Source organism: Borostomias antarcticus, assembly GCF_949987555.1.
Source record: "Borostomias antarcticus genome assembly, chromosome: 24".
Classification (NCBI taxonomy): domain Eukaryota; kingdom Metazoa; phylum Chordata; class Actinopteri; order Stomiiformes; family Stomiidae; genus Borostomias; species Borostomias antarcticus.
In genome coordinates, this window is record NC_140257.1 from 15731600 (window position 1) to 15753813 (window position 22214).

General features: G+C 42.5%; 1 protein-coding gene across 2 annotated transcripts; it reads left to right on the forward strand.

Moving 5' to 3' along the window:
• The first annotated feature begins 12582 nt into the window (after nt 1-12582).
• Nucleotides 12583-21088, forward strand: atp6v0b (ATPase H+ transporting V0 subunit b). 2 transcript variants are annotated; one of them, XM_084458475.1, is made up of 8 exons: nt 12583-12788; nt 14203-14251; nt 15028-15111; nt 15295-15372; nt 17434-17503; nt 17952-18003; nt 18118-18308; nt 18741-21088. In XM_084458475.1, the coding sequence occupies exons 1-8, from the start codon at nt 12704-12706 to the stop codon at nt 18765-18767; spliced, it is 636 nt and encodes a 211-aa protein (XP_084314601.1). In that variant the 5' UTR covers nt 12583-12703; the 3' UTR covers nt 18768-21088. The 2 variants fall into 2 exon arrangements, with proteins under 2 accessions (XP_084314601.1, XP_084314602.1); XM_084458476.1 differs by lacking the exon at nt 12583-12788 and adding an exon at nt 13192-13206.
• The last annotated feature ends 1126 nt before the right edge of the window (nt 21089-22214 follow it).

Here is a 22214-nt window from a genome sequence, read left to right on the forward strand (position 1 = left end):
CGGGAGAGACAGGGAGACACGAGGAGCGGGGGCCGTGGAGACGTGGGAGAGACAGGGATCCAGGGAGACGCGAGGAGCGGGGGCCGTGGAGGCGTGGGAGAGACAGGGAGACACGAGGAGCGGGGGCCGTGGAGGCGCGGGAGAGACAGGGAGACACGAGGAGCGGGGGCCGTGGAGGCGTGGGAGAGACAGGGATCCAGGGGGACACGAGGAGCGGGGGCCGTGGAGACGCGGGAGAGACAGGGATCCAGGGGGACACGAGGAGCGGGGGCCGTGGAGGCGTGGGAGAGACAGGGATCCAGGGAGACACGAGGAGCGGGGGCCGTGGAGGCGTGGGAGAGACAGGGATCCAGGGAGACACGAGGAGCGGGGGCCGTGGAGACGTGGGAGAGACAGGGATCCAGGGAGACACGAGGAGCGGGGGCCGTGGAGGCGTGGGAGAGGGTCCGTGGGAGACTAGGAGGAAAAACCAAAAGACAGACGGGGTAAGACAAGGCTCAGGGGATACTTCAATACGAAGGTGTTGAAACAGAGCTTGTAACGGGTACAGTTGGCCACGTTCTGCCGACGAGCAGCCGGTCTGGCTGGGTCTTATAGCCTGGAGCTAATCAGCGCCAGGTGCGTTGATTGCAGATGGGGAGTACCCTGAGTAAAGGGTGTGAATACATATGCACATGTGATATTTCTGTGTTTTTTTTATACATTTACAAACATTTCTAAAAATATTTTTTCACCTTGTATGAGGTATTGTGTGTAGATTGATAAGAATAATAATTTAAAAAAAGAATCAATTTTGGAATAAGCAGCATAACCAAACGTGGAGAAAGTGAAGGGGTGTGAGAACAGTACTCTATGGATTCACAGTAGCCATGTAATGGAAATAATCACCCCCCAGCGTATGCTATGCTACGCAGTACAAAAGCACCCAGTATTAATAATTTACATTCAGCTGGTTACATTCAGCGAGTGTTGAGAATAGTTATTAGGGATGTGAGAACATACTGTTCTGCTATTAATATATACAGTGTGTTTGCTTGAGCAACAGAGGGGCAGCCTGATACAAAGGAGAAATAACTGCCCTCAAGGGGCATGTGTTGCTGCTTCTGATACCCTCGCTGTTGCAACGGGATTAAAGCATCGGACCACCTGCAGGTCAAATCAAACACATGTTGAGACACGCTCAGCTCATATCGTTATAAAACACGAGGGATGTGTTGTATCTTTATAAAAAAGAGAGATGTGTTATATCTTTATAGAAGAGGAGTGAGATGTGTTGTATCTTTATAAAGAGGAGAGATGTGTTGTATCTTTATAAAAAGAGAGATGTGTTATATCTTTATAAAAGAGGAGTGAGATTTGTTATATCTATAAAAGAGGAGAGATGTGTTATATCTTTATAAAGAGGAGAGATGTGTTATATCTTTATAAAGAGGAGAGATGTGTTAAATCTTTATAAAAGAGGAGAGATGTGTTATATCTTTATAAAAGAGGAGAGATGTGTTATATCTTCATAAAGAGGAGAGATGTGTTATATCTTTATAAAAGAGGAGTGAGATTTGTTATATCTATAAAAGAGGAGAGATGTGTTATATCTTTATAAAAGAGGAGAGATGTGTTATATCTTCATAAAGAGGAGAGATGTGTTATATATATTTATAAAGAGGAGAGATGTGTTATATCTTTATAAAAGAGGAGAGATGTGTTATATCTTTATAAAAGAGGAGAGATGTGTTATATCTTCATAAAGAGGAGAGATGTGTTATATATATTTATAAAGAGGAGAGATGTGTTATATCTTTATAAAAGAGGAGAGATGTGTTATATCTTTATAAAAGAGGAGAGATGTGTTATATCTTCATAAAAGAGGAGAGATGTGTTATATTCATAAAGAGGGGAGATGTGTTATATCTTCATGAAAAGGAGAGATGTGTTATATTCATAAAGAGGAGAGATGTGTTATATCTTTATAAAAGAGGAGAGATGTGTTATATCTTCATAAAGAGGAGAGATGTGTTATATCTTCATAAAGAGGAGAGATGTGTTTTATATTCATAAAGAGGAGAGATGTGTTTTATATTCATAAAGAGGAGAGATGTGTTTTATATTCATAAAGAGGAGAGATGTGTTATACTGTATCTTTATAAAAGTGGAGAGATGTGTTGTATCTATATAAAAGTGGAGAGATGTGTTGTATCTTTATAAAAGAGGAGAGATGTGTTATATCTTTATAAAGAGGAGAGATGTGTTATATCATTATAAAAGAGGTTCTTTTCTTCCCAGAGCATAGCTAAATCAAGATGAGAAGTGTGGGAATGTGAGTCACTATAGCAACCATAGTGACCAACAGCCTGGACAACAAATGAGAGATAATGTGTCGTATAGGTCTCTACTCCCGCTGTATAGGTCTACTCCCGCTGTGTCTTTGAGCTACAACTTGGCTAGATCATGATCAGACTTTCAGACTCAAAATCAACAAGCTAGTGATTGCAGTTGATTGCAATACATCAGTGAGTGAGTGTTTTTCTATGGGTTTGTCTTGTGTGTTAAAGTTACTCCCTTTAGGGGTTTTTGTGTAATGTGTGTCCTTTGTTTGTTTTGTTCATGGTCTTTGGTTTATTCAATCCTTGAAAGATTCCCCTAAAGATTATTTGAGTTGATTATTTAAACCTGGGTTCAATTATATATCTCGATGCTTCCTTTGTCCCTGGGCCATTTTTCAATATTTTATGTGTTACTCCTTTAATTCCCCCTAGACGTAACAGAAACACAAGACTTGGTCACCTAAGGACACATAACATGGTAAACATCCATTCCTCATGGTGTGGACCGTGCTAGAGTATACTGAATGTCTCAATCCTGCTTCTTCGTTCTTCTAAAGGAATAATACACACTATGCAGAGTAGTGAATAACCTTTTCAAATGTAGCCTCTATGCTGGTCGAATATTCGTTCTTAGTGTTGGATGTATTCTCTAGAATAACATAGAACATTGAAGGTGACTGAATTTACATAAGTCCAGGAAAAACAATTCGGCATCAATACTCTATTTTAAGAAATCCAAAGTGAGTCATTTTTGCCCATGAATGTATGAACAGAAATAAGTGCAAACCCATGCGCTAGGTATTTATGAGTCATGTTTTCCGGTACATTTTGTACAAAAGGAAGACGCCACATTAGCAAAAAGAACAAGATGAATAACTTGGAGGTCCAAGGGTGGTGCTTGGGCAGGGCTACCACTTCAAGGAGCCATGGTTAATAATGTTTTGTTAATAATGTTAATATCTATCTATCTATCTATCTATCTATCTATCTGAGGATACAACTATATTGAATTATTGCATAACAGATGGTTGGTCTTACATAACATGTTTTCAGAAGGCAAAATCTATTGTATTTTCGGATAATTAAAAAAAAAAGAACGATTAATACTGGAGTGTTAGTTGGATTGCATTCTATTACAACCATTGTACAAACACTGAAGGGCTGTGAGGGAGAAACAGACCAGTGTGAGAGGCTAGCGGACCCTCTCCACTGCCTCTCTTCAACAAAGCACAGGGTCACACCGACCGACGGAGCACAAGAGAAGAGGGAGAGGCCTACGCATGGATAGTAGGTCAGCCATCGTGTCGACATGCAGCCTGTATGCAGAACTGCATCTGACGACGCCATGAAAAACTAGCTAGGTGGGACAGTAAACATGTTGTCCCCCACCCATGATGCATGTTCCTTTGTGGTAATGAAGTTATGGAAATGTGATATTTGTTTCATGAATATAAATAATATTTATTATTTTTTATTTAACCTTTATTTAACCAGGTAAAAGAAGCTTGAGCTCAAAGAGCTCTTTTTCTAGCAACACCTGAACAAAATGGCAGCATAAAACGCAACAACAAAAAACTACAATCAAAGACAAACCAGTATAGGACAGACAGACAGAGAACAAAGAACATATAACCAAAAAGAGAAGAGGAGAAAGATAAAAGAGCATGCAGTAGCCAGGCAGGGGGGGGGGATATTAAATGTTTTAACGTGTTATTCATTTGTTGCGCAGGGACAATGCGCTTTACAGAGAACAAGGGAGGTGGGCATACGACCCACTCTCTACATATTCCAGACATGTCCCCCCTGGCCCCCCCAGGATCCCGCCCCTGACTGTACCACAACGAACCTAAGCCAATGAGAATCGAGCTTGTTTGCCGTGTGACCAGACAGATGAGATAGCTCTGTAGGTAGAGCGCCGACACACACGAGGCAGATGGGGTGTGAGCCCGGGGGGACTGGAAGGCCCCGAGGGGAGTAGCACGCTCACGTACTTCTGTCTTCTGATGCGCCTCAACCTCTTTCTCTCTTGTTTGCCCTGAGCGTCCTTGGCTGATGAGAGCAGCCTGAAATATGCAGGGAGACTTGTCAGAGAGAGTGGGACGATCAGTAGCACAATCCCTTTGGTCAAAATGGTTCTTTAATCTGTTCTGACCTTCTGCCAAGGAGGGTGGGGGGGGGGGGGCGGGGGGGTGGGGGGGGTAGATTTGTGGTAATGATGGAGAGGGCGTAATAGGACGTTAATCCCGCTCTCACTGTAAAAGCCTCTGCCTTGAAGCTGGCTGGGTGAACTGGTCTCGGATTTCCTGGCACAATAGCCATATAATTGTCACCTAGGAAGAATAATGTAGCTGATGTGTTTTCCTTTGCAGTAGGCAACTTTAGAGGGTTTAAATCCCACTGAAGAGATGAGAATAACTCTTCTAAGAGAGAGAGAGAGAGAGAGAGAGAGAGAGAGAGAATAACCTTTCTAAGAGAGAGAGAGAGAGAGATAATAACCTTTCTAAGAGAGAGAGAGAGAGAGAGAGAATAACCTTTCTAAGAGAGAGAGAGAGAGAGAGAATAATCTTTCTAAGAGAGAGAGAGAGAGAGAGAGAGATTGTAAATGACATGTAAGTAGCAGTGACTGAAAGGGGCCAGCGTGTTAGTTCATGTGTTAAACAGAATTCATCATTAAAAGGGAACTCATTACTTACAGTACGCCCGTGAGGTGCACAAATACTGTAGGGTATTCACTGCCGTCTGTGTGTGTGTGTGCGTGGGTGTGTGTGTGCGTGTGTGTGGATGTGTGTGTGCGTGCGTGGTGTGCGTGTGTGTGTGTGTGTGTGTGTGTGTGTGCGTGTGTGTGTGTGTGTGTGTGTCCTGTGGGCCAGATCTTATCTCTCCCAGCCCTCTCAAATGTAAGGAAACATAAAGGAAGATACTGGTGATTGAGGCCCAGTGTTATTTAATATTTATTATTTTGACTCCATATATTCTATATTTTATGACTATTGGGCCTCCTAGCCCCCTAGAGCCGGCCATGCCTGTCCCTCTCCTCTCGGGTTCCAAGTTCTCTGTCAAATGTCCTTATCTGGACCAGGATATACATACTGTATACATATAAATGTCCTTATCTGGACCAGGATATACATACTGTATACATATAAATGTCCTTATCTGGACCAGGATATACATACTGTATACATATAAATGTCCTTGTCGGGACCAGGATATACATGCTGTATACATATTAATGTCCTTATCTGGACCAGGATATACATATACATACTGTATACATATAAATGTCCTTATCTGGACCAGCATATACATACTGTATACATATAAATGTTCTTATCTGGACCAGGATATACATATACATACTGTATACATATAAATGTCCTTATCTGGACCAGGATATACATACTGTATACATATAAATGTCCTTATCTGGACCAGGATATACATACTGTATACATATAAATGTCCTTGTCGGGACCAGGATATACATGCTGTATACATATAAATGTCCTTATCTGGACCAGGATATACATATACATACTGTATACATATAAATGTCCTTATCTGGACCAGCATATACATACTGTATACATATAAATGTTCTTATCTGGACCAGGATATACATATACATACTGTATACATATAAATGTCCTTATCTGGACCAGGATATACATATACATACTGTATACATATAAATGTCCTTATCTGGACCAGGATATACATACTGTATACATATAAATGTCCTTATCTGGACCAGGATATACATGTACATACTGTATACATATAAATGTCCTTATCTGGACCAGGATATACATACTGTATACATATAAATGTCCTTATCTGGACCAGCATATACATACTGTATACATATAAATGTCCTTAACTGGACCAGGATATTTATTTATTTAGAAGTTGATTTCAGGGACAACATACAAATACATTATCCTCCTTAGAGAGAAGATGCATTGTACTAGATTATAGCTTTTGATAATTTCCATCTCCAGTCCCACATACACACAATAATACGATAAAAATTATGCAATAAAACATGCATTCGTACAACAAGATGAAAACATGCATTTACATATTAAAACACTTCATTACAGATTCCATGTCATACTCCTCCTTCCCCTCTCAACCCAGGCACACACACATTTAATACTACATTACAGATTCCCTGTCATACCCCCCCCCCCCCCCCTCTCAACCCACCCATACACACACACACACACACACACGCACACACACGCGCACGCACACACACCCTACACAGAGTGGGAACAGAATTGACTATCTATCAACTGTTCTTTCAAGTGAGCTTTGAAGGAGCCAATTGAGCAGCACCTCCTCATCTCTTCAGGCAGACTGTTCCACTGAGTTATTGCTTTTACATTATACAACGGTTAGTTCTGGTTCTTGATTCTGATTGGCTGGAAGCCGTGTTAAAATACTTTGTAACACACCTGGGACCGCATACATTATCATTCCATTTTCAGTATGAATGCGCCTCCCATTTGATCCAATGCATTGTAGTTGTTGTTGCTTGGCAACCCTTTTGTTAGGGGAACTATTTTGCTCCGCGGAATTGAGGGAATGATGCTTCGTTTTGAATAAATGTTAATATTTTACATTGCTGTGTGTCTATTTTACACTAATAGCTGTAGTAACCGTTGTATAAAAGCAATAAACCACTCGAGGCCGTGTGTTATAGTATATATAACACACGGCCTCTCGTGTGTTATATATACATATATATACTGCGCTTCGCGTCGTGCCTAACAACGCCCCCTAGCTGTTATAAAATCACTATAACACACGGCCTCTCGTGGTTTATTGCTTAATTAAAAGACGACTGTCTAATCACGGTGTAGCGGAAAGGTTTAGCGCAGTGAAGTACGGACACTGTTCTTGTTACTCTGCTTGAGCTTGTGGATCGAAAGTGTACAAACTCGCCCAGTGGAGGAGGTGCGGAGCCATTAAGGATTTTGTAAATCATACACAGGTCTGCTAGTTGTCTGATGTGATCAAAGCCCAGTAGTCTATGTTTCACACGGATCCTACAGTGGTGGAAATGCATAGGCTTTTTGTCTAAAGTTTTCAGGGTTTGCTTGTAAAGGATGCAAGAGGTCTTGTAACTGATTGGCCAGCTTGTCCCCAGCAAGGTAATAATAGTTTTGCTTTTGTCAGTAGTTTTTATTTTTATATCGTTTTAACTTTTTGTTTTCAATTTCAGTTTAGTTTTGATTAGTTTTAAAGCAGGTTTGCTAGTTTAGTTTCGTTTTTATTTTTGGAAAATGCTTAGTTTTAGTTTAGTTTTTATTAGTTTCAGTATTAGTTTTCGTTTTTTTTTCTTCTGCGCTAGCCTCATGAGACTATCCTGATCTCACGAGCTCATGTTGTTTCACTCCGTGTGAAACAAGCCATCTGGCGCACGTCAGGTTACTTCTGCGCAGGCGCACAGCTAAGAAAAAGTGGAGGATAGATTTCACATCCACCCAAAATATTAGGCTTATGTATGAAATGAAAAAGACTAAAACTAAGGACATTTTCTCAATAATTTTAGTTTATTTTAGTTAGTTTTGTAAACACACAATACAGTTTTAGTTAGTTATCGTTTTTTTGTAAAGTCTAGTTTTTATTTTTATTTCAGTTAACTAAAATGTTTTTTCACACCTAGTTTTAGTTTTTTAGTTAGTTTTCGTTAACTATAATAACCTTGGTCCCCAGCATGTGATACACTATGCTATGTGGGAGAGAACCATGGCATGCATACATGTCTTAGCTGCGTCTATGGAGAGACAATTTCTGATGTGTCTAAAAGTAACTATATTGTACTTTAATGTTTTGACCATTTTTTTCACATGGCTCTTAAAGTTTAAATTTGAATCTAGTACCACACCAAGATATTTAAAGTCAGAAACTACGTCAACCTTTACACCTTTGATCAAAATGTCCGCAATGGGAGCAATCTTCCTAGTTTTTTTGTGGAAGAACATTGCTATCTTGCTTTGCTGATGCGTAGCTCCACATCCTTATCAGCTCCTCCATCTGTGCTGATGTTGCTTCCCAACTAGACAAACTCGGACATGTTTTCTAGGGGTTTTCTTCGATTGTAATTGTTTGGGGTTGATTTGGGGTTGACCCTCATGACCTTGGTCTTTCCCACGTTGTTCCTGAGGCCTTGATGTTTGCTGTGTTCATGTAGTCTGTCTTCAGTTGCGTTCGTGTGTGTGATCCTGAAATCCATGCTAAGTCGTATGCAAAGTCAAGGTCTTCTAGTTGTTCAAAAGGAGTCCGCAAGGTCTACAGCCTTGTGTGAAATCTTCTCTGTACTGTTATAGATTTATTCTAATAATTAAGAAAAGAGTTAATCCAGAGAAGTTACAAGTTCTTTGTGAGAAGTGAGAGTTTGTTCTTTGGGTTTATTTTATCATGGCTTTGTGTCTGTGTCAATAAACTCTTGAAAATCACGTGTAAATCGTCTTAATAAAAAATATTTTCACTGCCGATAGTTGGGAGGAGGGGACCCCTGGGGAGGTCTCCTGCCTCAAAGTCAATTCAAAGGCCTGGAGATGAGGGGTCAGGGGTCAACAAACAGAGGGCAGCTTCTCACTTTACACCATGTCTTAAAGAGAATACACTCACTTGAATTTATATATTACAATTTATATTACAGTACCCTGTTCCCTGTTTTCTTTTTCACTGAAAACTTAATCCGGAGTTCTGCCACGAGACGATGTTGATCAGAGGCTATATCAGCTCCCCTCTTGACTCTGACATCAAGGAGAACTCTCCTCCATTTCCTGTCTGTTGAAAAGTGGTCTATCTGATTCTCAATGCGGTATCCATGTTGCTTTGTGGGTTTGTTTGGGTAGGAATAGATTGCCCCTAGCTTGTTGAGGGCACAGAAGTCTGCAAAGAGAACGTTCATCTATCCCACACCTCAGTAGACTTTCTATATGTCAATGGGCAGACACCGACATACTTTTGCAACACTCCACACCATTTTCAAGAGTAGGGGACCTGGGTACAATCTCAATCTTGAGTACTACCAATCACTTTGATTCTGACATGAAAGTCTAGTACTGTACCAAGAGATGAAAGGTGAGTGATAGAGTGAAATGAACAGCTACTCTACGGCAGACATACATCAAGAGGCGGTGGGCTGTAGCTCTCTCAACCAGGTTTGCCATAATAAATGTGTGTGTATTTTGAAGGAGAGTAGGCAGTTCGTCTGCCTTTCATATTGTTCCATCTTTTACTGAGACAGTAGTCCAAGATGACCAAGAGACCGAGAGACCACAGAAACACGAAAACCAAGGTTTTGACGTGAATCGTCAAAAGGTAAAAGGAAAGTTCAATTAAAGTTCGTCGAAAAATCAATCAATAAAGATGAATTTATTCAATAAAATACAGCTCTGTTCTGTGAAGAGGCTTCGTGTGAATGGTTCAGTTTGGTAAATGATCAAAGTCTCTGTTGGTTTGCATTCACTTGTAAATGCGAACCTTTTCCATTATCAAACTAATCACTGCTTTGCTCGTATGAATGTGTCATCATTCGTAAGAACAAGAGATAAACAGAGCTACCGTAGGTGGGTGAGCACATTTTTAATTTAGAAAGAGGGTTTTGAATGGACAGTTCAATTCCCACACCCACTTTCACTGTGTATTTCTAAAGCTAATTGGTTTACCGAGGGAACATGAATTGAGTAATTGGCATGGCAGTTGCAGGACAGGCGGACAGCAGCAGATGAAATGACTGCTGCTGATGTTTATGGCAGATGAGAGCCCATGTGTCCTCGACGGCTAGGGACAATACAACACAGGGGAACTATAGTGGTGCCGATGATGATTTGGACCAGACGTGCCATGTTCTCCATTCTTCCACTGCCCTGGCATTGACCTTTGCCATTTGAATATCAATGTGTCTGTGTGTGTGTGTGTGTGTGTGTGTGTTCTCTGTCCATACAGTATAAATGAGCTTTATGTTCCTATAGGCTGGTGTTATCTGGTTCATTAACTTCTCTTTCTGTATTTCAGGTTTCTGACGCGTGCTCTGAATCAAACCCAACCACTCAGGACAATTCATCATTCTTGTTTTGTTTCTTCCTTTCAGTTGATCTAACCAGCTACAGTGCATCAATAACCTACTGTACCACCCATGAATAATATGTTTTAATGTTAAATTTTTTATGTAACCTTTATTTGACCAGAAAAAGGGTCTTGCCCAGATAGCAAGCGGATGTGTAAGGATTCTGGGCCATATATGGGCCGGAACTAAGCCACAAGGGCCAGATCTGGCCTGTATATGGCCCAGATCCGCTTGCTATGTTGACACAGGCAGTAGGCACAGTGTGAAAATCACATTGTGAAAGTCATGAGATGATCAGTGATGGTGTGTGTATGTGGGATCCAGAATCAGGTATGGTTTTCACATACTAGGTATTTGCTTACAGTAGGTCTGTTGGTGCATAACAATAAGCAAAGCGAAAGGACAAGACCCAACAGTGAAAAATACAACATTCAGCAAGTCAAATTGCCATATACAAATGCTGGGTTACTCTAACCACATCCTCTCCTTTTGTACCATAGTATTGTGTAACCGGTTCTGTTGTATGGTGCCATTGTCATAGAAATTATAGTTTCATCACCTACTTTTGTAATTCACCACCTCCCTCAACCTTTCACATAGCTGTGCTAACCTAATTCATGACAGGATGACCTCCAGGAGGTCCACACACCTAGAAATCTGTCTATTCCAGAATAACTGAACACTGAACACGCCATATCACGTCATACACACTATAAACATCGCACACACATTACACTCTGTACACTTATTGTACATACACTCAATGCACTACATTTTGTATAGTGTGTTTTGTATTTTGCACTGCTGATTTGCACTGTCCTGTCTTTGCACTGTCCCATCTTGTATCTGCAACCTAACTAGTGTTGTCTCTATCAGTTAGGCACTATTGACTGAAGCAAATTCCTTGTTGTAAACTACCTGGCAATAAACAGATTCTGATTCTGTAGACAGGAGATTGGATCAGTGATGTATCGCCCTCGTGTGGTCAAAATAGTGTAGCAGCCTACGCATGATCTCCACAGTTCTCATTGTATCTTACAACAGGTCCAGAGTCAGGTGTAAGAGACAGATGGAGCGAGCCCCGAGACCGGAGCCCCGGAGGCCCGGAGACCACAGCTCAGGTCCCTGGACTGGAGGTAGTTGGTCCACCCAGGGGTGGTGGCGCATTTACACCAACGGTACAGCCTGGTAAATCGTCTTAACAAACAATATTTTGTATGTGAATCGGCACAGCCCCATGTCTTTTATGCATTTGCTGTCTTAAAAATGACAAATGCATTTGTATGTCTTTTTGGTGTAAATACTTGTATTTAATTGTATTTAAGGACTCTTGGAAGATTTGCACATTTGGCTAATAGAGATCCTAATAAAAAAAATAAAAAAAAAAACTCTTCAAAGTCCTTTTCAACTTTCAATCTGAGACTGTTCAGGTTTCAGGGAGCGGGGGCAGGGTCCGCCCAGGGGTGGTGGCTGGAACTACACCAATGGTGGGGCCTGGTAGCAGGCCGTCCCCAGGATTCCTCCTTGTACTGCTTCCACATGACACAATAGATCATGGGTAGAATAGGGGGAGGACTTGAGACACAATAGCGAGTTGCTTTTAACCTCTGGAAGATACTTGGAAGCAGAGTCGCTGCCCATCTTTCGTCGCAGGCTCAAAACTCATCTCTTCAAGAAGTACTACAACAATCCTCCCTCCTAAGCACTTATTGTATTGCATTGTATTGTATTGCAATGTACTTTAGATTGCTATTCTTGCACTTTGGCGTCAGCACTAGATTATGCTCTTAGTCACTTAGAGAGAAGATACACTTGTGAGTCCTGGCAAGTAGTAGTACATTGGCTTTTCCTACGTTAAATGCAATTATTGTTAGTCGCTTTGGATAAAAGCGTCTGCTAAATGACAGTAATGTAATGAAATGTAATGATTCCACAGAGGGTGCATTAAATTAAATGATTACATCGCGCCCTATGACATTGAAACCCAAGCTGATCTGAAATCAGATTTCCATAGCGCATTTACGAGCGCACCCAGACACCCCCGTATTCACTAACTGATCCGAGGTCTGTAACCAGCAAGGAGAGATGGGAAGTGAAGGAATGACGTGTGTTGATCCAGTCACATGCTCCCAGCCCGTCAGCTGACAGAGACTCTTCCCTTGCGGATGCTGCTAGATTCTCCTCATTCAAAACCAATAAAGAGCGTATTATTATTATATTATTAAGATTTAACAGGTATTTTAAGATCACACCCTCCTGTCCCGGATAGTCTAGTGACCGTAGCCTCGTCTAGATGCTTGTGGAGCTGATGATGAACGGACACGCCATCCTGTACACCGGGGTGACCCTGGCCTTCTGGACCACCATCCTGGTCGTGGGTGAGATGAACCTTTCTAACCCTAACCCGACCATGTTTAACATGTTTACATGTGAGATTAGCATCATATTATTACTGCGGTCATCATTTATTCAGGTTATTGTTGTCGTGCGCTTGCTTGGCACCCCAGCTATCGTTAGCCAGGCTAGGCTAGGCTAGCTAATCCCTTGACCAAGAATGTTTAATATGTACAAGGGTTTATAACTCATGTTATCGTTTTCCTTAGCCATGCCAAGACCCACATTTTTAAAAAGAAAAGGCTTTTTGCGTGAATTGTTACGTTTCATACGCAAATTTCGACCTGCTAGCATCACCGGTTAGCTAACGTTAGCACTAGCCAGCTAGCTGCATAACAGGGACCTGCTACCTTCCAGTCATTCCTTCAGTCCTAGCTAAGTCTACCACAGACACCACTAGAGGTAACTATTGATATGGCAGAACTATCTACCTAGCTGGAGAATATATACCTAGTATCCATGGTAAGATTGAATCATTTAGCTGCTAGCTAACCTTAGCATGTGTCCAAATACCAAAGGGTCCCATTTATTTGCTGTAGATCAGTTCAGTTGAATAACCACATCATGCATATGTTGTGTAACATCAGCTACATATCATTGCAGAACTTCCCAGAGAAACGTGGCCGATTAGACTTGGTAGATGAATAGATGTCCTCCATCCAGAGAATATTATTGCCTACAGGTCACACATTGCCTGCAGCTAGAATCTGAATCCCTTTTATTAGCCAGGTTTTGCACATACTAGAAGATTGCTTTGCTCAATGGTGCATAACACTGATTCAGACAACATTAGACAGGGTGCAAGGAGAAGACGCAACAGTGCAAAGACAGGACAGTGCAAATGAGCAGTGCAAAATATACAATCTACAAAATGGAGTGCGATGAGTGTGTATGTATGTGCAGATGTGTGTGTGCCGTGTGAGCCTATGTGCAGCGGTGTCAGCGGTCATGTGCGAGTAGTGTAAAGAAGACCGCTCGCTCGCTACTCGCAGCTAAGGGAAGTGGGTCCTGCGACAATCCTCATGTGAGGGTGAGCTGTCACACTGGCTCTCTGACTCCATCGCCTCCATCACTCCCCGACGTCCTGCAGTCAGCCTGACGGCGTTGCCGCCGGACTGTTGTTGTAGCTAGTTGTCTTAATACAGTGACGCAGGCAGGGGTGAAAATTAACTTTTTGGCTCACGGTGAGTCACCTGCCAAGGGGACTATAGATGAAAAAATCTACCGACCAAGTATATATTTTCTTCAGATATCCTTCCGAAATCTGGTCGCCAATTGGAAATTTTACCTGCATTTGGCCGGTGGCAGGTGTTCATTTTCAGCCCTGGACGCAGGCCTTCATGTCTTCTGTGCTTAATGTATATTATAAATATTATATTGCTTTTTCTTGTTTTGCAGGTATCTGTTATACGATTTTCGACCTTGGATTCCGTTTTGATGTGGCATGGTAAGCAAGTGACTGAGCTTCAAGCTGCTTTGCTCCAATGGTTTGTTCAGGATAGGAAGTCTGTCTTGTGCTCAGCGCCAGGTGACTACACCGGTTGACCTTGAGTACTACTAGCCTACAACACACCAAGACACATGCGGCTTCTTGGAGCACGGAATTGCTCTGTGAGATACGGCCTTTATGCTACACTCATCAGCCACGTGCGTGATGAAAAGCTATTTCACTTGAGTCAGGTGATCGAGTCAGGTGATGTTAGATTAACATTGAATCTGGATTGTTACGGCCGTGCGCACCTTCAAATCCTTGTAGACAGGGTGTGTAGGAGGTAACGTCCATATAGGCTGGAGGAGAGATGATACACTGTCCCAAACTTTATTAAACAACGGCTCGGTCAAAGACCTTCGCCAGGTTAAAACGGGGAACAGCTTTGACCGAAATATTGGTGAATAAAGTTTTGTTTTTTAAGTAATGGACAGAATAACATTGAACCAGCCATATTTATTGGATTTGTGACATGGGACATTAGTGTGTGTGTGTGTGTGTGTGTGTGTGTGTGTGTGTGTGTGTGTGTGTGTGTGTGTGTGTGTGTGTGTGTGTGTGTGTGTGTGTGTGTGTGTGTGTGTGTGTGTGTGTGTGTGTGTGTGTGTGTGTGTGTGTGTGCGTGCGTGCGTGTGTACAAGCACACTGTAAACAAACTGAAATCAGATTAGTTCTAGTATAAAGGGCTGTATCATTTGAGGCCTCCTAATGGGCTCTGCTGTCATAATCCTCCTCAGGTTCCTGCTGGAGACCTCGCCCTTCATGTGGGCCAACCTGGGCATCGGCCTGGCCATCTCCCTGTCTGTGGTGGGCGCCGCATGGTGAGTCCTCTCTCTTCCTCCTCCCCGTTTAGCCTCGTAGGAGAACCGCCCGACCAGGATGAGGAACTGGAAACGGCCCCCGGGAACTCCCAAAGTCGTTAGCACATCACGCAGTACGTCGGCGTTAAAAAGACATCTGAATCCTCTTTTACGTCTGCTGCTGCTGCTGTTGTTGTGTTACAGGGGAATTTACATCACTGGCTCCAGCATCATCGGGGGCGGAGTCAAAGCACCACGGATCAAAACCAAGAACTTGGTCAGGTAAGCCAGAGAGAGAGTAGCCTCTGTGTCATGACTTCCTCAGGTTTCTGCGTAGAACCGGTCCAGCACCAGACCCTGAACCCACCCTCTGGGAACTGCTGGAAATATGAGGGCCGGAGATGTGGGGTTAGCAATGGCTCTAACTGGCTCTGATTTGGTTCTTGTGAATTGCAGTGTTTCTATCCAGTAGGGATGCACGATATTTCAGCAATCATATCGGCATCGGCCGATGTTAGTCATTTTTTAATATATCGTTATCGGTCCGATGTGCAAAAGAGGGCCGATGTGAACAACAGATAATTATTTCTGTCTAGCTGCTGTCGTGTGTGTTGTTTTTGAGAGGAAACAATGTGGTAAATCTATGATTTATCAGCTTTTCCAAAGGTTTTGGAAATAGAGACAGTGTTTCCCATGTGTTTTTCAGTATGTATAACATTTGACTATCATAGAAACTTGTTTTTATACAGAACATATCGACATCGGTAAATATCGGTTATCGGACGTAACAGCAATGTTAATATCTGTTATCGGTATCGGCCAAAGTTTTCATATCGGTGCCTCCCTACTATCCAGTAAGAGGTTCTTAGGGCAAAGGGCTAAATCCAGAAACACACCCCGACCAGATGGTCGTCCAAAACCGCCAGACCAGGGCCCTCCGCTGGTCTGGTTAAAACACCTCATCGCCCGGCGTCGGAGGTGGCCAGGAGCCGTGGGACTCACTCTCCGGCCGATTCGGCATGTCAAATCTGCGTCTGTCGGTCAGACTTGACTGAGGGTGAACCGTCATGTCCATCCGTAGCCAATCAGAGCGCAGCTCCCAACTTAGTTGAAGTAGTTGAATCAGAAAACGTACTTGCTAAGCTTACATGTAGGCTTACGTTGTGTTCTGTGCACACCTGCGTTTCGATACAGGCTGGTCCTCACTGTTTCCCTAGGCAGAAAGAAGGGCTGCAAATAGGATATTTAAATAGTTTGTTTACCTAGTCTGTTCAAATACTGTTTTCCATTTCTGAAACATCTCAAAGGAACAGTTGATTATTTGAAATGAACTGGCTTTCTGTTTTCGTCAGAATTGTCTCATCTTGAAGGTGGTTTAAAATATCAAAACAATAGTTGGAGTGGGAATTTCCTGCTGGGGTCAAAGAGGTACAGTGATATTAATCAGACATAGTCCTGTATCCATACAGTGATATTAATCAGACATAGTCCTGTATCCATACAGTGATATTAATCAGACATAGTCCTGTAAAGTCCCACTGAGGCGGAGCCCATGTTGGCAAACTTCAGTCCACTATGTCCAGACAAAGGCAGGACTCGCCCACCCACAATGTTTTTTTCTTCTCTCTTTTAGAAATAGTGGACCGGTGATAGTTTGTTATCGTTTCACTGATATTGAATCGGGCCTCGTGAACACCCAAGTCTATATGCGCATTGTGTTGCCTCTGTGTATGAAATGCGCTATACAAATAAAGTTTGATTTGATATGATTTTTTGGGGGTAAACTCTGGCCAACAAGGGGTAAGGTCTACCATCGGACTGGTGTGTTTTAACCTTTTGTGTTATCATAGTTAAAACAAAATTGGAATTGTAAGTAAGTAAGTAGCCTTGAGAACCTGAGCCTGAGTGGCCCACAGATTGGGTATTGTACAGTTGGTGTATTGATCAGCCTTCCACTTAATATGCAACAGGCAGAAACTAGAAGGGCTTTTAGAGGACAGCTTAGAGCTCATCTGTCTCTAAGATGACCAGATAAGAAAGCCTAAATCTAGCCTACTTTATCCTGTTTTTATTCTTAAATGATCTTAATCCGTAATTGTTTTGTTTTTGTTTGGGGGGTTATGTTATGTTTTGCGTTATTGTCTTGTATGTAAATATCAAAGGACCATGTTGGAAATGAGTGTTTACACTTTCACATGTCATCCCTTGGATTACTGTTGTTATGTCATGTTTATTTATGTAGTCCATAAATAAACTCACTCAATCAATCGATCAATCAATCAATCATTATGGCAATGTTATAGTGAATGACCCTCTAGTCTAAACAGTGATGTCACTCCCCAGCATCATCTTCTGTGAGGCTGTGGCCATCTACGGGATCATCATGGCCATCGTCATCAGCAACATGGCTGAGGTGAGCTGTCCACACCCTCCTCCAGTAGCCCCCTCCTCCCGTAGCCCCCTCCTCCCGTAGCCCCCTCCTCCAGTAGCACCCTCCTCCCGTAGCCCCCTCCTCCAGTAGCTGTTTGAGGTTCATTTATTTAAAAAGGGACAGTGCACATTAATAAACACGAGGTAAACATGCCAGATTTAGCCATAGAAGCTCATTTTCCTCCGCAGTCCCTGGGCTGATGGTAAGAACATGAAAGAACATAGAGATGAAGAGGAGACTCATACACACACAGAACTGAACAGCATATAGCAGCAAAACACACATAAAAATCAAGCAGCACATGGCAACATCCAAAAACGACGCAGAGAACATCAACATCAGAATACCACACACATGCCAGGCAGTACCACAAGCCAAGCCAAGTTGTTGGTTGTTGTTGATGGTTTTTGTTCTATTTCATAACTCTCAGAACTTTAGCGGAACCACACCTGAGACCATTGGGGCAAGGAACTACCAAGCAGGTGAGAGACTGTATAGTATTTGACGTCTTGTCCCCAGTACTGACGTTTGATTGACCACGCTGGTGAAATGTAGCATGTATTGTTTTCACTCCGGGGTTCTGTCTCTCCTGGCAGGCTACTCCATGTTCGGCGCCGGGCTGACCGTGGGCTTCTCCAACCTGTTCTGTGGCATCTGCGTGGGCATCGTGGGCAGCGGCGCCGCCCTGGCGGACGCCCAGAACGGAAGCCTCTTCGTCAAGATCCTCATCGTGGAAATCTTCGGCAGCGCCATCGGCCTGTTTGGTGTCATCGTAGCCATCCTGCAGGTAACCACGAAACTAGGCTGTCTGTCTCTCTGTCTCTCTCTCACACACACTCGCACGCATACACTCTCTCACACACACACACACACACACACACACACACAATCTCTCACTCACTCTTTCACACACACACACAATCTCTCACTCACTCACTCTTTCACACACACACACACACACTCACTCTTTCACACACACACACACACACACACACACACACACACACACACACACAATCTCTCACTCACTCTTTCACACACACACACACACTCACTCTTTCACACACACACACACACACACACACACACACACACACTCTCACTCACTCTTTCTCACACACACACACACACACACACTCTCTCTCTCTCTCTCTCTCTCTCTCTTGCTCCCTCCTTCCTCATCCTGCCTAATCCAAAGTATGTTTTACCTCTTTCTCAGACATCGAAAGTAAAAATGGGTGACTAGAAGATGTAACCACGGGTAAATGGTAAAGGTAAATGTATAAAGATGACAAGATCTGCAGAACACAGCTGGAAAAGATGGATTATGTAAATACATAGTAAATTATTTAAATGTCTTTTTTTTTTGGGACTATGATCATTTCTAACCATCATTTGCTGATGAAGAGTGACACATGCACCATTTTGTCTTATTGAGGAATGCAACCCTGTTGTTAGAGTAAAGCTCTCTGTTTTATATGGTAGCCTTTTGCCCCCAGTACTGTCCCAAGTCTTAATGTCTGCATAACTACATTGTTGTATCGTTTCATCACATTCAGAATTAGGTATATCACATTCCGGTAGAGGAAGGAGTCGGTAGTAGTGGGAACATCTCTTGTATTAAGCCGTTCTGATCCCCGGCTCGTGAGGAAACGATGCATCGCCACTATGAGGAGTCTGCTTTGACATGCATATGACCTCTGAACTGTCCTAAGTTCTGTCAAATACAACATTGTCAGGATTTTCACTTCTACAGTAGGTCATGATATATGTATGAACAGTCTTTGCCTAAAATCCAAGTCTTTACAAGACAAATGATTCAGTTTCTGACTAAAATCAGATGACTTCAACCAATCTCTCGGATTGTTGATAGTTGATTTCAAATCCATATTTACTGAGGAATTGTAGGCCTCATTTTTAGGACCCTCTTTGCTTCTGATTGGTTAAAAATTAGGATATAGTAAAAATCAGCGTGTGTATGTATATATATGTATAAGTATGTATATGTATGTTTATATATATATATAAAAGGTACATGGCCGTGGAAGATTCAGGAAGATTGTTTACCATTCTGTGTACCTTAGCTTGGTCCATCTGATTTGTTTTTGTTTATTTGAGCAAGTGGTCTTGATCCACAATGACCTGTGGCTGAATCTCTTCTAGTATTCTCTCTGAATGAAGTGACCAGAACAGTGAACAGTCTCCATCTCACGTCTGTAACGCTTCAGATCATCCATTCTGGGATGAGAGAGGAACTACCCTCGGGCTCTCCTCCTCCCCGAAGAACATTTTTACAAACTTTGCTTTGTTTTGTTTTTGTTTCCCCGTGTGTGACTGAGCTTGTTCCTCCTGACTGATGTGATGTTTTGACGATGGTGCGCTCATTCAGGAAGACTTCCCCCTGGTTCACACCCACGCTCTTGTCCCCGTAACTCCATCACATCGTGATCAGAATGGTAGGAGGTAGAGGGAGTGGTTGTTTGGGGACGGGTGTAGTGTTGAACCAGAACCAACACCTGAGAAGAAATACATCTGACCGGCCTTTTTCATAGTCTGATCATTTTTTTGTTTTGTCTTTTTCTAATGAAATGATTTTGTCCATTTGGTTGTTGGTAATTGGATTAGACCCGTTTTCCCCAAGTGTCACTGTCAGATAATGTCCCGTGATGCTGAATTTAAATCGGTCCCTACATGCGTGTGTACAGTAGTACACGTGTGTGTGTGTGTGTGTATGTGTGTGTGTGTAGAAGGGTAGGGCTCTGAACTTTCAATTGAGTAGAAGACACTTCTATTGAAAGTTATGCATGATGTTTTTGACCCCTCTGACACCAGCGTACCGCTCAGTGGGCCAGACAGTCAGACTCACCATCACGGGGTCGATTTGAGTGTTACACAATCTCCGTCCCCGTCTTTTCTTAACGTACGCCCTCTTCACCCATGAAAGAGTCCCCTGTTGAATAACCCCTGTGGTGTAAAAACCCAAACAGAAACATGGAGTAGTTTTTGATGTGGTGGGTCTCTCATTCTAACCTCCATAGGCATCTCATGCTGTCCTTGGTTGCTTTTGAACATTCCATAATGGATGTAGATGTTTTGACAGAGGTGGCCAATCAGGTCCCAGAGAGCCTCACGTTGTGGCGTTTGAACGGAGTTCATCTCGGGTCCACGCCACCGGACACGTGGAAGCCTGTGCTCTCCTGCATAGCTGCTTAGTGAGATGAGTGGTTGCTCATAGGAAGAGAGGAGCCGTTCGCACTATTGAAACCGGGCCTGTTAAGTGGACGAACCACCAACCTTAATGGACAACATTTGAACTGTGTCACCTATTGTCATTGTAAAGCATGTTCTAGATGTTTGTGTGATTCGAGGCGCTCTAGGAACCCGATTGGCCGCCTCTACTAGTTGTGGTGCGTCATCCCTGGAAAGTTCTAGAAGACCATAACCTAACTATGTCTTCGGTGGCAGTGTTTGATATGTTGATGTGGTGAACCCATTGTTTTGACGTGTTTAAAAAAAAAAAAAGTGACTCCTTGACTTCATAAATGTCCTTGAATTAATATAATAAAATATTCCAATGACGCCGTTTCCGCTGTGTGCACTGTGAATGATTGATTTTGATCCTTATTTTTGAATTACAGCCCCTAATTTATGGCTGTCAGGGCCACTATATATATTTTAGCCACAAGGTGGCGGTAGAGGATCAGGCAGATTGGGCCATTGACAGAAAATCATCTCATTAGGGATTTGGCACATATTGTACTAGATCTCCGTACAGGTGTAGCCTATATGTCGGCATCTCTCAAAGCTTTAATCTGCTCAAAACTGACATTTTCTCACTGGTTCTCATGGTGATTGACATTAGTAAGAAGTCTAACCCAGATTGTAACAGAATTATAGTCCCAGCCAGATGGCCGATTACTGTTTATCAGACAAAGACAACCAGCATATCAAGTTAATTACTTAAAATGAGATATTTTGGTACACTTATTCACTGATTTGAGAAGAAGCCTTCAGAAGAAGCACTAGCAATGTAAGCCATGATAAGAGTCTGCTCTGTCCCTCTTGTGGTGAGTTAAGTGATGTAGGCGATACGCGTATTTGGACCATCTGAGCTTCCGTACTGGAGAAAGGGACCTGCCACAGCATCCTCTTATTTGCCTTTATACATCCACATCAAAACATAAGGGCACTGACGGAAACATGAATATAGACACTTTTCCAACCTTTTTTTGGTCCAGGATCAGACCTGCCTGTTCACACAGGCCTCCAATGATTCAACATTAGAAATGTAAAGTCAGTTTAATAGGGCATATCATGACAGGAATAATGAAATGACCAATATTTTCAGATAGATTTTTTCTCTCTCATATCAGCAGTAGATAGATGTGCTTTTCTATAATACGTTGTCGGCTTTGGGGACGGAAGTATTTTGTTAGGTTGTTTTCCGAGATTAAAGTGACGGATTGCAAATAAAACGACCGGCGCAGCATCAACAAAGAGAATGCATGAATAGGACCGATCCAGTCTCCCAACGTTACAAGGTAAGATTCAAACATGTTTCATCCGTTCAACATCACGTTCAGTCTTTTGTTTCCATTTTACATACAAGCCTGCCATTTTGGCGTAACGTTACCCAAGCTCTCCAAACGTAGTTAATATGCTCTCATAGCCAATCTTGATGCATTTCTCTAAG

Coding starts and splice junctions, on each gene's coding strand:
- atp6v0b (XM_084458475.1), top strand. CDS start 12,704: ATGCTTGTGGAGCTGATGATGAACGGACACGCCATCCTGTACACCGGG. Junction 14,252..15,027: donor TTCCGTTTTGATGTGGCATG/GTAAGCAAGTGA, acceptor AATCCTCCTCAG/GTTCCTGCTGGAGACCTCGC. Junction 15,373..17,433: donor AAAACCAAGAACTTGGTCAG/GTAAGCCAGAGA, acceptor GTCACTCCCCAG/CATCATCTTCTGTGAGGCTG.